The following is a 16432-nucleotide window of genomic DNA, read 5'->3' as shown; positions in this document are numbered from 1 at the left end:
GAAAGCAAGTTTTGGGAGGGGGCACTCATATAAAATATATCCATGAGGAAATAACTATGGTATGGAGGTCTCTGCAAATACCACAAATTTAAATTTATATGTACAGGGGAAATTCCAGGACTAACAGGAATTCATTAAGAGTTGAAGACTGGTCCATTGCTTGTGTCACAGATTTGTGACTGCATCAATATACAGTACTGAACAGTACATGAACATGTACATAACAACTCTGCAAGCTGAACATTCAGTCCTCTTGAATTTGTGGCCTTGAATAAGTATGGCACTTGAACTAAACTCAATATGCGTGAAAGAAAGGTGGTTGTAACTGAATCATGGCGATGCTTTGATCTCACACTTTTTCCCATCAGAGGTACGAAAGTTCATGTTGAATGATGTTGGAACATGAAGATTTCATGTAATCTAACTCAATGTAGAAGCTCATTTTTGCAATGTAGCTGTGTGAAGATGTTTTGAGTGAAGTTGATTGTCAAAATATTCAATCATACATTGAATTATTGGATGTCAGGCAATAATTTTGGTAAACAAGACCGTGAAATGGGGGTGAATTTTCTTCATTTCTTTTTTTTGCATATTCTGCATGGGACAAGATCTTGATGTAGTTCAGTCCTCGTCCCTGTCTTTAGTAAATAAACTGGTATTGCACGGAAAGCAAGTAATGATTATGGGATTGGTTTTGTTCATTGATAAAGGCATGGAAGCTGACATTTCCACTGTTGCCCTATTTTTTATTAAGTTCCAGTCGTATTTGTCCCATGCGCAGCCACTGGCGAGAAGGAGTGTCTGACCGGTTTAGGAAAGCACCCCACAGTCCATGTTGACGGTAGCCGAGTGGGAGCTAGGGGTTTCCAAGACGGGACCAGTGACCAAGTGTTGGACTCTGAGGCATGGCTGCCAGAAACAGACTTAAGAACATATTATGCACATTACAAGCTCGACAGCATGAACAAGAAGTTAGAACAGACACTGTCCTACATCCAGCCCATCTGCTCTGGTCTGTGGGTTCAGAACCCCAGCAGTGACGGTCGGCAGGCCAATGTCCCTCCAGTTGTGCCCCCCTCCCCCATGGCCAAAGCCTACAACAAACCCACGGATGACACCATCCTGATCGGGGACCCAACCTCTGGCAAAACATACCCTATGAATTTCACTGACTATGAGTCGTCCCTTGCTAAGGCTTCCTCAGGCAGAGTGTTCCTTCTTAAGCTGATGGAATTTGTGTATTCTGATGATGAATTGAAGGAAAGTAATTTCCGCGGCGGTTCCGTCCTCAGCAAGGGAGTTAAGAAATACAGACAGCCCCTATCAAAAGACAAGATGAGTGCGATCGTCTATCAGACCAGAATGGAGTTTGAGGGTTTCGAGGTTTCGAAGCATGTTGTGGAGGCCATTAATACCAAGTGCAGACACAAGCGTTTTAAGACCTTTAAGGAGTAAATTTCTCTGAAATACTGTTTAAGGGTATGGCTTAAGTTGTGTTTGCTTTAGTTCAGAAGATAAAAGTACTTTTTGTAACAGGTTGTGTAGAGACTCAGTCAATATTGTAGTTAGATAAAAGGGAGCAGTTTTGGTGATAAATTTGTTTTTACCCTGTTATCATAAGATTCCAATGGTAAACATGATAAATAAGAACATAACATAGATGTAGGTCAGTACAGACTTGTCTAGACAAACACCCTTAGGGGTTGTTATAGCAGTTTAACCGGAAAAAAGCTTTTTAAGTATGAAAAGAAGAAAAATTGCTTGTAAGTGCTCGAGTGTTAACATACACAAGTGAAGACACTGCTGTGTCACTTGTTTTCAGTGCTGTTGAAAGGTTTTGTTCTCCTGTTTGAAGTCCAGGTTTTGTTATAAATAAAGATATTTTTAAAACCAAACAGGAATGTTTCATTTCAAGTTATTTAGCATTTATTTCTACAGCTCAGCCTAGCATACAGCATGTTACATATACAGCATCCTAGAACATGGAATAAGTGTATTAACCAGCACAACAAAATCAGCCAGAGAAGAAACTGATATGAAAATTGAGACACCAAATGAAAGTGTTGACCACAACTGACATAAGCCTATGTTCATCTCCCGAATTTGTAAGAGTTGTTGCTATTCCTCTGAATTGGAATACACAAATCTAGTTGACAAATTGTGCAAGTACTATAATCGCTCTTAATGAATTCTCGTAAAATTTTGCTTGTCAAAATGATGTCAAATTTATTGTAACTAAGCTATTTGTGAGAGTAGGTTTAAGTCAGTTGTGATTGACAGCTATATCATTCTAAACACAAGTATTCTTGACGACTATCAAAAAGTTGCCAGGAAGCCATGGACGCTGCGTAACGCCACAGCTGTCAAACCCAGCCAACTTCAGCCGCTTTCCGCTCGCTTTGGAACCCACGCCAATCAAGTTCCTTCTTGTCTCATCAGCAGACAATGCCCGGCTGGACTCAACCTCATCTAAACAGGCGTTCGGAAGGCCGGTCAACCTAAAGGGTTCCTCCATGGGAGGAGTACTGGATGGGAGGAGGCCACATTTACAGGCGCATGCGGACAGGGAAGGTCTGCCCAATCTGTTAAACATACTTCCTGAGAGTGTGAAAGAACACATTCCAATGAAAATCCCTGGGCGAGAGAAGGTCTGCAAATGGTGCAGCCTGCAGAAGAAGAAGCAGGCAGTCCGCGGGAGAACGAGCGAGACGACCTTTGCCTGTTCGGTGTGCCACGTACGACTGCACCCGAAGACGTGCTTCGACTCGTTCCACCAGTGGGCGATATCTCAGCGTGCAGACAGAGGGTTGGGGACGACCGGAGAAAGGGGGTTAGCCAGCAATCTTGGTGACAACTTGAACACTGATGAAGATGGGTCCCCTAATAGGATGTATGTTGAAACAGAGGTAAGTGCTGTTGTTTTTTGTAGTTTGACAATGTACTTAGACCATGGAAGAAGTTTGAAAAAAATTGCAGATTCTCAGCAGCAATTTGTGGGAAGTACAACAGTTTCATGGGTAATGCATGTGAATGAGATACAGTCCAAAGTGAGTAAGGCTTTAAGCAAGTGAGGCTGACAATTTCAGCTTAACAATTGATGATTGCAACCAGCTACTTGTAACTTTGTAATGCTTTTTGAATGGGGAGGTTAAACAGTATGTAATTTTCTGTCTTCCAGGTATTGGGAGAGGTGGAGTTGGCTGGGAGCAATATCCTGAGTCCATTGATCAGCCCTAGCCAGACAGATGGTACATCTGTGGAAGGGTTCAGCTCCGGAGAGCAGGGTTCTAAAGTCATGATGTGGCATGTGTCCAATTATCAGGAGTGATATTCCCTTTGCAGTCTGTTGCTGAATTTCTGTTTCTGTGAATTGACAATGACACCATAGATTTATGTGTACAGTTAGCATTTCTAAGAACAGAATCCTACTGACTAAAGAAATATGAAATATCAAAAGAATTTTACAGAAGAAAAAAAATTCTATGGACAAAAGTTAAGTCAGAATGGTCCAAATAGGTGTTGTTTTCTTCTCTACTTGTAAAGACTATGTTGGTAAGAAAATACCATGAAATAAAAAGCAAACGTTATAACTATATGTATGATGATAATTAAAGATTTATCCAGAATAGATATTCTGGTAGAATGTAAAGATATTGGAAGCTGTATTGCTTATCAGTGCCTTATTGTGTATGATATTTGATTTTGTGTTTTAGAATCATTTAACAGATGATTCTGAATAGCTGCATCCCACAAATGCTTAATTTAGCCTTAAAGTAAACAAATGTTCGAGTCTATGACAGGTTCTCTTTGGAACTGGGTATGGCTGGATATATTTGGATTGGATAGAGTTCTACTTGTGAAATTAATGGATTGATGAAAAGGCCTACACAGCTGAAAGTCAATTTGTATGCCATGAAATATTGAATATTTGAGATTATGAATACTGAAATTCCATGTGCAGATGAAAAATATTCATGTTTGGTGCACTGAATAGGTATTCAAAAACGAGGACTTATCTCTGTGAAGTCTTCGCTTTGATTTAATTGTACTCAACTCCTTCAAGTTCGGATGTACTCAAGAAGTTTCCTAGATCGTAATTATTTGATGATATTATAACTTTTGGGACTGGCCTGTATGTTGTATACTATTTAGACATTTGACTACATGTTTGATGCTTAAGCAAGAGCCAGTGTTGCTTTTTACATGGAAACATGGTGTTCCTTTTCTTCATGTTGTTAAGTATTAAGTATATTTTTGTCAATGTGATATCCAAGATGTTCTGTATAATGGTAGAAGATGGTGTGTTTGTTGGAACTGTTGGAATAAACTACATCCAGGTGTTACCAGCTGTGGAGTGTTTTTCATGTATTTGTTTCTTGCAAGCTAGTCATGAGCATAAGATTATACATGTAGTTGCTAAGTTATGGTTTAGGGTGCAGTGAAGAGAAGTGAAATGATCCCGTTTCCCACAATGAGTCGCTGATAATGTACTTCTCAAAGGAATATGATTAAAATGATATCATACATGTGAATTTCCTCATCTTTGGACATGTGCATTTTTAACGATTTTATCTACACATCCCCATGAGTATTGAGATGAGACACGGTTGGATTTGAACTTTGATGGATAGACTTCAGGTATTGAATTGTGTAGATAGGACTCTACATGCGTTCAACTGTAAAGATACCGTGTCAAAAACGGGTTCATCTTCGATTTTGTTCCAGACGGGGACACGGGCATGGTTTCGTCGCCAGACTTTGGCTTGGAACAGTTTCAGTCGGTCGGTGCAGGGCAGGTGAGTGAAATAGATGGGACAACATCATGGTAAGGTGTATTATAGACATGGGAACGATTATGATTATGAGTAATGCGCAATGGCTAACTGGGGGTTTGATGAACTGTATCTCTGCAGAATGAAATGAAATAAAAAAAAGCTTAGTTGTGGAATGAAATAGATTTTCAGTTTTGATATTTTTCATTTCCTAAACTGTAAGGAAACCTTCTTTCTGTCATCCATTCCAAGACTGTTGTCCCGGGGTTTTCTCCACAGAGTTTACCCATCACGAGTGCAGGCCCCAGGATGATGGAGACAGTCTCCCTGGAGGAGGATAGAACAATCTCCATCAGACAATCCGTTGCGGGGACCAGCCACTCCGTCGCGGGGACCAGCCACTCCGTCCGCTCGCCAGGCACCCGGCCAATGCCTTCAGCAACAGTCAGCAAACCTGGGCCGGAAATTGAGATTGTTTCAGTGAAGTCCCCGGCGACGTCCAGGATACCCACGGGCACTCCGGTTCGGACGACAATGCAGAGCAGCCCCCAGCATCTCGCCCAGGGACAGGTGAACGCTGGGATGGGTCAGCACAATCCACAGCCCAGAATAATCAACACAGTCTCCCTCAGCAGACCACAGCTGGGCCCAGGGCAGGACAGGCCCACCTCCAGAGTAGCATTCCCATCCACATCACAGCAGACACAGCAGCCTAGACCTGTGGCCTGCTTCAAAGCACCGGTAAGAGGCAGTCTGTAGTCTTTGTGTGTCACAAACAAGTGGATTACTTTACTGGTTTAAAGTTGTTTGTGTTTAATACTGGAATATATGTATTAGCAGTCCCGACTCCTGTGTGCTTATAACTAGTCTAGTACTTTACTGTTGTTTTATTTTGTACTATTGTCGTAACTTGCCAGCAAAAGATGTTCTAATTAAGAATTGTTTATCAGATTCAAAATGAAAATGTTTTCTATCAGATTGTGTTTGTTACGCTTTGATTTCTAAGAGACCCATGTGAAGAAACTACTGTAATGTGTTTTGTAGATGAGAGAACTCCCGACACCTCTGCCCCTCCCGGACTTTGCTAACTCAGAAGACACCCAGTTGAGACACGCAGCACGAAGTGGAAACCTCCACATGTACAGAACTCACATTGTCCGGGAGTGTGCCAAATTCTACTCGCGCATGAAGCCAAACTTATCAAGACAAGATTATGCCAGAATAGGGGAAGCCATGACAACAGCGTATCCGTGGTTACAAGGCAAGGGAGCAACCCCATGGGTAAGTGTAGCAAGGATTTTTTTGTAAGTGGCTGGAACCTCTTTGGAAAGCCAGAATAACACAATAAAACTTAGATTTCACAAGTTGTTAGTGCTGCAACAGATGTTTCATATCCAGGAAGTAATTTGTTTTTGAAAGGCAAATTTGCAAACATTATGACAACTTTTGTAATGTACCGGCAATGTTGGTATAGACTACACTACAGCGGTGTACTTTTAAATTGAGATGAAACAAACCAACAATTTTCAAATGACTGTCTATAGTTTTTAGTCCTTCGTACCTGCTTTCCAAAGATGCTTCAGCCCTGTCCCGTTTATGCACCTATCAATGTGAACCCTGAGGGAGCAGTACAAACATACTGCACTGCAAAAATCCACAGTGTCATTACAACATTGTGTGACAAGAAATCTTTATTTTGACATTTGGCCAGGGTTCATTTCAAAGTGCTGTTTCACAGATGTTCCAGAATAAGCGTAGAATGTTGAAACTCTCCAATATTGGCTTCAGTCCTTGTGTTTTTGAAGGAAGGGTGTTTCAAACTCTCTTTGTCTGGGCATAACACACATCTAACACAACACAATAAGCAGTAGCCTCTCCATACTATATTCTGATGTGACAAAATTTCTGGGTTGAATGTCAAAAAGAAATCATAGATACTTAAATATCCTTATAAATACCCATTGTGGCAAGATGTTATCATATTTCTACTAAATAAAAATTTAAAGATGTCAGTTACATGTTTGGTATGCCCAGACATTGGAGGCCATCAAATGGATGGCTGGTTGTTGAATGTGAGCAACGAGGACAACGATTGGTGTAGAGAGAGAAAAGGATGGCCACAAAGGTAAGGTTAACATTAGTAAGGTAAAGAACAAGGTTGCTGAGAGTGACTGGAGATTGTATGGAAATGTTTGCATGACGACTGGTTATGATAAGCATGATACGAACTTGGGATATGGTTTTGTCTTTTCATATCCTTGGGAAGTGAAGCTGTTCTTGCCTTAACACTTACAGTGTAAAGTCTTCCCTTAGAGTTGGGAGGTGAAATATGTGTGTCAACATCAGTGATATGGAAATGATGTTACACATATGGTATTATGGGAAACGGTTTGACAAACAAGCCAGCCTGTCGATTCTTCCTCAGGGTTTATTCTGATAGGCACTTATAAACCATGCCATAGCTGTGTAGGTTTGCAGCCTGAGCAACATTTTAGTGCTTTCATGTCAGGTTTGATTTCTTTCGAGAATCTGCATCAACTAATTGCACCTACAATAGTTATAGATCAGGTAGTTTCATACATACTATTGTCGACTTGGTTGATACTACTGGGGCCCAACTGATGATAACACCCTATACAGTACTGTTCTATTGGCTCAAGAGCTAGTCAATTGTTGGTCAATTGGTCCTCATGAGCTTTAACTTAAAGGAAAACAATATTATTGATATAACCAACTTAGGGCAGCATGAACATAGGATTGTGGATTGTGATAAGTAGGGCTTTGTTGAGTTTTTGACCACGGTTCTATTAAAGTGTGGACCTAACACGGACTGATGCAGTATCCTGGCCTTAAAGTGTTGATCTTGAAGCCAGCTTTAATGTTTAAGTAAAATAAAAGTAAAGATCCAGAACAAATCTTTCAAATTGTCTACTTAGTAGCTAACTTTGCATTTTTTTAGTCTGGACATTTAAGACATGAGAGACTACCAGTGTTTGTGCAACAAATTGCAGGTAGTTCCAATGACATCTCTGTGGATATCCTGGTAGAATAGCTTGTAATTCTCTGCTGTCTTCGGTTCCTTTCAGAGCAAATTCACATTCCAATTGAGCCAGTCCATCCGGAACTGGAGGCGGAAAGAGAGATCAGGGTTCCCAAATCGCTCCACTTTCTGGCAGAGATTAGCTCGAAGTTCTGGTGGAAAACAGCCAAGAAATTCACCCTCTTTAGTTAGAAGACTAGATGCAAACGAAACCCAAACTGATAGGCCCTTTATGTAGTTGATGTAGTCAACGTTAGGCAAGTTGATGCCCTGTTCCGCATAGTAACAAAGGAAAATTAGCTTTATTATTCAGAGGTCAGTATTAGGAGATATCAAGCCCTAGACTATAAGTACTACACCATCTGTCCAATAGAACACTAGCAAGGGTATATATACTATGTTTTCAGCTGTACATCAAAAGTAGATAATCACAGAAGTAGATAATCAGTATTCTGTGTACAATTGGATACATATCTGTTGATTTTGTAGGAGTACGAAATGAAGTAAGTCAAATATTTGCAAATGAGGTCCATGAGGTATTTGCCACATTTGTGCAAGCTTCGCTGTAAGAAAGTTGTCAGTTACAGGAGTCGTATTAAAAGTTTGCATTGGACCGGAATGATTTTTGAAAATGTCCTTGTTTTGCATTCTCAGTTAGGTTTAGTGCCCATTTGATATCAAATGTAAAATTATTAAATCTCTCAAGGTACAATGCATGATGTTTTTCACCCCTCACCCAATAAACTCTGTTCTTGTGGTAAGAAATGTTGTCTGTAGAGAAGTTCTCTGAAAGATTTCCTGATTCCCGTTCCAGAGTGAATTCCTGAGTGTTCTTAGTCAGCGTGTGCGCAACATCAGGAAGAGGAAGAAGATACCATACCTGACCTAAGGGCGTAGTTTCCTCGTGCAAAAGATAGCCTGGTGTATCTTAATCAAACAACTGCAAAAAGACTTAATTTTGTTGCAAAATTAGACACCTCAGTTAACTGGAAAATTTCATGATCTCCATTCCAGAGCGACTTAAGAGCAAATGTCTGTAAGGATCAAACAATGGTGGCAGGGGTCAAAAAATCGATTCGGCTCATATTTTGCACAGTGATAGTACTTGGCCCACTATCCCTCAAAATAGCTTTCTTTTTGCTCAACTTCGATTGTTGCCATGGCAACGGGCCAAACAAGTTTTGGGGCCATTTTCCCTGATTTGGGTATGTCAAAAACATGAAAATTGGCTCATTTTAGGACATGATTACGAGCAGGTGCTTAGATTCAACGGGAAAACAAAAACTGGGCTAAAAAGAGCAACTATTCAGCTTTACTAGAATAGCTCGGAAGTTTTTAGAAATTCAAGTTGAAGTGCTTGGGCAACCTCAAAACAATACAGTGTTTGTAGCTTGTGAAAAAAGGTAATTTTGTCCCAACTTTGAAACGCTGTAAGTCCAAAGATGGTGTTTTGTTTTGCTTCAAATTTACATCATATATACAACCAAGTAGTAGCTATCAGGTACTAGTTTTCATATTTTGGTATCTTATTTGGTTGTAACGTAACTGTCCTCAGAAGTAGGTCATTTTTAATGCTTGACGAAAAATATGATGTTGGGCCATATTTAAAGCCCAATATATGAGAAAGTAAAAAAGGGATCTGGTTTAAATTCATGTCAAAGGTAACCCTATGCATGTTCTATCAAATGAATGGTTGCAAAGGTTGGTGTCTTATTTCGTTGCTGTGTACTTGTCCCTAAAAGTAGGCCATATTTTCGACATATGCAGAAATCAACATTTTTGGCTAACTTTGAAGCCCTGAAAAAGTCAAAGTAGGATGTTTTTACAATTCAATCCTTTTTCAAACGTACCCCTGTGTGTTGTCTATCAAATGAATGCCTGCAAAGATTGGTGTCTTGTTTCGTTTCCGTGGACTTGTCCCTAAAAGTAGGCCATATTTTCGACATATGCGGAAATCAACATTTTTGGATACTTTGAAGCCCTGAAGATGTCAAAGTAGGATGTTTTTTCAATTCAATCTCTTTTCACATGTTCCCCTGTGTGTTGTCTATCATCTGAATGCATGCAAAGGTTGGTGTCTTGATTCGTTGCTGTGTACTTGTCCCTAAAAGTAGGCCATATTTTCGACATATGCAGAAATCAACATTTTTGGCTAACTTTGAAGCCCTGAAAAAGTCAAAGTAGGATGTTTTTTTCAATTCAATCCTTTTTCAAATGTACCCCTGTGTGTTGTCTATCAATTGAATGCCTGCAAAGATTGGTGTCTTGTTTCGTTTCTGTGGACTTGTCCCTAAAAGTAGGCCATATTTTCGACATATGCGGAAATCAACATTTTGGCTAACTTTGAAGCCCTGAAAAAGTCAAAATAGGATGTTTTTTCAATTCAATCTTTTGTGAGATGTTTCCCTGTGTGTTGTCTATCAACTGAATGCCTGCAAATGTTGGTGTCTTGTTTCGTTGCTGTGTACTTGTCCCTAAAAGTGGGCAATATTTTGGGCATGTGTGGAAATTGACATTTTGGGCTATGTTTGAAGCCCTGAAGATGTCAAAGTAGGATGTTTTTTCAATTCAATCTTTTATCAGAAGAACCCCTGTGTATTGTCTATGAAATGAATGCTTGCAAAGGTTTATGTCTTGCTTTGTTGCCGTGGAATTGTCCCTAAAAGTAGGCCATACTTTGCATATATACAGAAACTAGTGTTTTTCTTCTGGCTATCTTTTTAAAAGATATCCTACTTTGACATTTTCTAAGCATCCTTTCTGAAACATAGTAAAAAAACACTAGTTTCTGAATTTGCAAAGTATGGCCTACTTTTAGGGACAAGCCCACGGCAGCAAAGCAAGACAAAAACCTTTGCAAGCATTCATTTCATAGACAATACACCGGGGTACTTCTGATAAAAGATTGAATTGAAAAAACATCCTACTTTGACATCTTCAGGGCTTCAAAGTTAGCCAAAAATGTTGATTTCCGCAAATGTCGAAAATATGGCCTACTTTTAGAAACAAATACACAGCAACGAAACAGGACACCAACTTTGCAGGCATTCAGATGATAGACCATACACAGGGAAACATCTCACAAAAGATTGAATTGAAAAAACATCCTACTTTGACTTTTTCAGGGCTTCAAAGTTAGCCAAAAATGTTGATTTCTGCATATGTCGAAAATATGGCCTACTTTTAGGGACAAGTACACAGCAACGAATCAAGACACCAACCTTTGCAGGCATTCATTTGATAGACAACACACAGGGGTACATTTGAAAAAGGATTGAATTGAAAAAACATCCTACTTTGACTTTTTCAGGGCTTCAAATTTGGCCAAAAATGTTGGTTTCCGCATATGTTGAAAATATGGCATACTTTTAGGGACAAGTACACAGCAACGAATCAAGACACCAACCTTTGCATGCATTCAGTTGATAGACAACACACAGGGAAACATGTGAAAAGAGATTGAATTGAAAAAACATCCTACTTTGACATCTTCAGGGCTTCAAAGTATCCAAAAATGTTGATTTCAGCATATGTCGAAAATATGGCCTACTTTTAGGGACAAGTCCACGGAAACGAAACAAGACACCAATCTTTGCAGGCATTCATTTGATAGACAACACACAGGGGTACATTTGAAAAAGGATTGAATTGAAAAAAACATCCTACTTTGACTTTTTCAGGGCTTCAAAGTTAGCCAAAAATGTTGGTTTCCGCATATGTCGAAAATATGGCCTACTTTTAGAGACAAATACACAGCAACGAAACAGGACACCAACTTTGCAGGCATTCAGATGATAGACAACACACAGGGGTACATTTGAAAAAGGATTGAATTGTAAAAACATCCTACTTTGACTTTTTCAGGGCTTCAAAGTTAGCCAAAAATGTTGATTTCTGCATATGTCGAAAATATAGCCTACTTTTAGAGACAAATACACAGCAACGAAACAGGACACCAACTTTGCAGGCATTCATTTGATAGACAACACACAGGGAAACATCTCACAAAAGATTGAATTGAAAAAACATCCTACTTTGACTTTTTCAGGGCTTCAAAGTTAGTCAAAAATGTTGGTTTCCGCATATGTTGAAAATATGGCCTACTTTTAGGGACAAGTACACAGCAACGAATCAAGACACCAACCTTTGCATGCATTCAGTTGATAGACAACACACAGGGAAACATTTGAAAAAGGATTGAATTGTAAAAACATCCTACTTTGACTTTTTCAGGGCTTCAAAGTTAGCCAAAAATGTTGATTTCTGCATATGTCGAAAATATGGCCTACTTTTAGAGACAAGTCCACGGAAACGAAACAAGACACCAATCTTTGCAGGCATTCATTTGATAGACAACACACAGGGGTACATTTTAAAAAGGATTGAATTGAAAAAAACATCCTACTTTGACTTTTTCAGGGCTTCAAAGTTAGCCAAAAATGTTGGTTTCCGCAAATGTCGAAAATATGGCCTACTTTTAGAGACAAATACACAGCAACGAAACAGGACACCAACTTTGCAGGCATTCAGATGATAGACAACACACAGGGGTACATTTGAAAAAGGATTGAATTGTAAAAACATCCTACTTTGACTTTTTCAGGGCTTCAAAGTTAGCCAAAAATGTTGATTTCTGCATATGTCGAAAATATAGCCTACTTTTAGAGACAAATACACAGCAACAAAACAGGACACCAACTTTGCAGGCATTCATTTGATAGACAACACACAGGGAAACATCTCACAAAAGATTGAATTGAAAAAACATCCTACTTTGACTTTTTCAGGGCTTCAAAGTTAGTCAAAAATGTTGGTTTCCGCATATGTTGAAAATATGGCCTACTTTTAGGGACAAGTACACAGCAACGAATCAAGACACCAACCTTTGCAGGCATTCAGATGATAGACAACACACAGGGGAACATGTGAAAAGAGATTGAATTGAAAAAAACATCCTACTTTGACATCTTCAGGGCTTCAAAGTATCCAAAAATGTTGATTTCCGCATATGTCGAAAATATGGCCTACTTTTAGGGACAAGTCCACGGAAACGAAACAAGACACCAATCTTTGCAGGCATTCAGATGATAGACAACACACAGGGGTACATTTGAAAAAGGATTGAATTGTAAAAACATCCTACTTTGACTTTTTCAGGGCTTCAAAGTTAGCCAAAAATGTTGATTTCTGCATATGTCGAAAATATGGCCTACTTTTAGAGACAAATACACAGCAACGAAACAGGACACCAACTTTGCAGGCATTCATTTGATAGACAACACACAGGGAAACATCTCACAAAAGATTGAATTGAAAAAACATCCTACTTTGACTTTTTCAGGGCTTCAAAGTTAGTCAAAAATGTTGGTTTCCGCATATGTTGAAAATATGGCCTACTTTTAGGGACAAGTACACAGCAACGAATCAAGACACCAACCTTTGCAGGCATTCAGATGATAGACAACACACAGGGGAACATGTGAAAAGAGATTGAATTGAAAAAAACATCCTACTTTGACATCTTCAGGGCTTCAAAGTATCCAAAAATGTTGATTTCCGCATATGTCGAAAATATGGCCTACTTTTAGGGACAAGTCCACGGAAACGAAACAAGACACCAATCTTTGCAGGCATTCATTTGATAGACAACACACAGGGGTACATTTGAAAAAGGATTGAATTGTAAAAACATCCTACTTTGACTTTTTCAGGGCTTCAAAGTTAGCCAAAAATGTTGATTTCTGCATATGTCGAAAATATGGCCTACTTTTAGGGACAAGTACACAGCAACGAAATAAGACACCAACCTTTGCAACCATTCATTTGATAGAACATGCATAGGGTTACCTTTGACATGAATTTAAACCAGATCCCTTTTTTACTTTCTCATATATTGGGCTTTAAATATGGCCCAACATCATATTTTTCGTCAAACATGAAAAATGACCTACCTGTGAGGACAGTTACGTTACAACCAAATAAGATACCAAAATATGAAAACTAGTACCTGATAGCTACTACTTGGTTGTATATATGATGTAAATTTGAAGCAAAACAAAACACCATCTTTGGACTTACAGCGTTTCAAAGTTGGGACAAAATTACCTTTTTTCACAAGCTACAAACACTGTATTGTTTTGAGGTTGCCCAAGCACTTCAACTTGAATTTCTAAAAACTTCCGAGCTATTCTAGTAAAGCTGAATAGTTGCTCTTTTTAGCCCAGTTTTTGTTTTCCCGTTGAATCTAAGCACCTGCTCGTAATCATGTCCTAAAATGAGCCAATTTTCATGTTTTTGACATACCCAAATCAGGGAAAATGGCCCCAAAACTTGTTTGGCCCGTTGCCATGGCAACAATCGAAGTTGAGCAAAAAGAAAGCTATTTTGAGGGATAGTGGGCCAAGTACTATCACTGTGCAAAATATGAGCCGAATCGATTTTTTGACCCCTGCCACCATTGTTTGATCCTTACAGACATTTGCTCTTAATGGCTGATATTAGCCAGCGAGTGCGTAACTTGAGGAAAATGAGTATCAGGAAGGGGAAGGATGGAAGAGGCAGTCTGTCCGAGTCCCTCTTTGGATAATGGGTAACCTTGCAAGACACAAGATACTCTAACTCTTGTGAAGGGCAGTGATCTGACTGATATGTCACAGATTAGTTCTTATCTCACCTTAATGAACTGTGTGGTTAGTCAGTAAAGATGTACTCCATCTACATGCAGAATAACACAGGTTGTTTGATTAGGTGCATAAATTTCCAGATTAAAAGGAACAGCAAAAAAGATCAGTGTAATGTTTAGTGTCGATCGGATACTCCTTCAAAATCGTCAACAATTTTTGTATGTTCATGTACATGTTAACTCAAATCTGGCCTCTTTATAGTAACTTATCCGCTTTAATATATTCAAAGGCAGGAAATACAAACTCCTGAAATTGTCTCAATTTGCATCCACAGGCCCCTTTTACGAGGACACTGAGTCAGTCCATCAGAGATAGCCGTTACAGGTTGACTAAGAAATTACGCAAGTGCCCCTACTAGGCTAAAGAAAAAGTAAGTGTGCTTGTGAAATGATAAAGCTGTAAAGTGTAGAAGCCACGCTTCACTTCTGCCAAATTACATGCACTTTTATTACACTACTTGCTAGATATAGATGGGACAAGTAACATTTGCTGGCTGTTGGGTTGGTATTGATAGGTGCATTGCTCTTTTGTGTGGTTTCAGAGAAGTTTCGTAACCCAGGTCAGCAAAAGCATCAGACAGAAGAAGTGGAGACAAAAGAGAAAGAGCCTGGGATTGGCACCATTATGACACTACCGGCAAAAATAGGGATAATCTCAGTGGAAATTTGTCACTGTCATGACTTGTCAAATTGCATCAACCAAATGGTAGAAGATTAGATGCTATAAAGGACCAGGTCGATTTTTAACAAAGCTTTTAGATTTTCTATAGCGTTTTCCTTCAAAATTTTGTTATATTACATGTGTTACAGGATTTTGTCAAGAACTTGTCCAAGAATGTGAGCCAAAGAAGGTGGAGAGCAAAGAAAAAATTCGGAACAGTTGTTGCAAAGAGTAGATATTTCAAGTTGTAGGATTTACAGACATTTCCAGGCCTTACATCTTAGTATTGTTATAACTATAACTTTATTCAAAATATGCAGACTGGCAGGATATCCTACTGGATATCCTGAATTGTTCTGACAGTAACAATTGTAGGTTCCACTAGTTATACAAAATACAGGTCACAGTTCAATTTGATCTAAAATGTCCTTGAACTATAAAATAATTGCAAGCTTGTGTGCGTGGCATCAAGAATAAACCGTCGGACAGGAATGACGAGTTTAAATAGCCATAAATATACATGTTAGGACGATTTAAAGATCAATACAATTTATTGACTGTTATTTTAGAGTCAGGTTAGATGTCAGGTCATTTGTATATCATCGCCATGAACACTGTCAGTGGATTTGTAACTGGAGGAATCAATACAATATTTTCCTTTTATACTTCGTCACATTTTTATTTTCAAAATATGTAATATTACAACATACAACATCTTGTAAGGCAGAATAGTGCACTATTTTCATACTTCATCATCATCATCATGTCGGGCGGGTTGCCCGGACTAAGTCAGCCCTCTTCCTCCATTCGCTACGGTCCGCCATGACTTAATCCTATATATCCATAAGAATGTTGACATTGGTAGGTGCATCAATGTGACTGACTCTAGTACATGTTCTATGTTGTGCTGCAAAAAACAGCTTTTTCTAAACTCTCATCACAAAAGTTGTACAATCGTGGATTTAATCATCCTTTCTGAAGAAGAGTATCCATGTTTTCATCTCGATTTGGCAAAACCAAGACATATTTTTTTAGATTATGACATGATGTTGAAGCTATTTCCCCCCTGCCCGTAATGAGAGGCACATGTATTTGCTTCTGTTGCAGCGGGATTTTGTTCTGAAGCTGAGCCAAACCATCAGATTCAGACGATGGAGTGACAAATACAAACCCTCCAGAAAGAAAAGATTTTAAGTTCATGTGTGTGTAACTTGTCCCAGTACTGAATACAACGTATCTTTGTGTATTTGCGAGTCTGTGTTTCTTGTTGACTTTTG

The 16432-nt window shown here is 39.1% G+C and overlaps 1 protein-coding gene across 45 annotated transcripts in view; it reads left to right on the top strand.

The window, feature by feature from the left end:
- The window catches only part of LOC136444038 (zinc finger protein 773-like), a 52820-nt gene that overhangs the window by 3674 nt on the left and 32714 nt on the right, over positions 1–16432 (top strand). For 28 of the 45 annotated variants that reach the window (XM_066441489.1, XM_066441451.1, XM_066441459.1 and 25 more), the window contains exons 3-5: positions 4726–4796; positions 5052–5513; positions 5817–6053. The exons of 5 other annotated variants lie outside the window; for them this stretch is intronic. In XM_066441489.1, the coding sequence (XP_066297586.1) occupies positions 4726–4796; positions 5052–5513; positions 5817–6053 (770 nt within the window). 12 more of the 45 variants (XM_066441475.1, XM_066441474.1, XM_066441471.1 and 9 more) reach the window with 12 other exon arrangements.

Source organism: Branchiostoma lanceolatum, chromosome 10, assembly GCF_035083965.1.
Source record: "Branchiostoma lanceolatum isolate klBraLanc5 chromosome 10, klBraLanc5.hap2, whole genome shotgun sequence".
In the NCBI taxonomy this organism is placed as follows: Eukaryota; Metazoa; Chordata; class Leptocardii; order Amphioxiformes; family Branchiostomatidae; genus Branchiostoma; species Branchiostoma lanceolatum.
The sequence above is the reverse complement of the archived record's forward strand: the minus strand, read 5'-3'. Positions and strand labels throughout refer to the sequence as shown.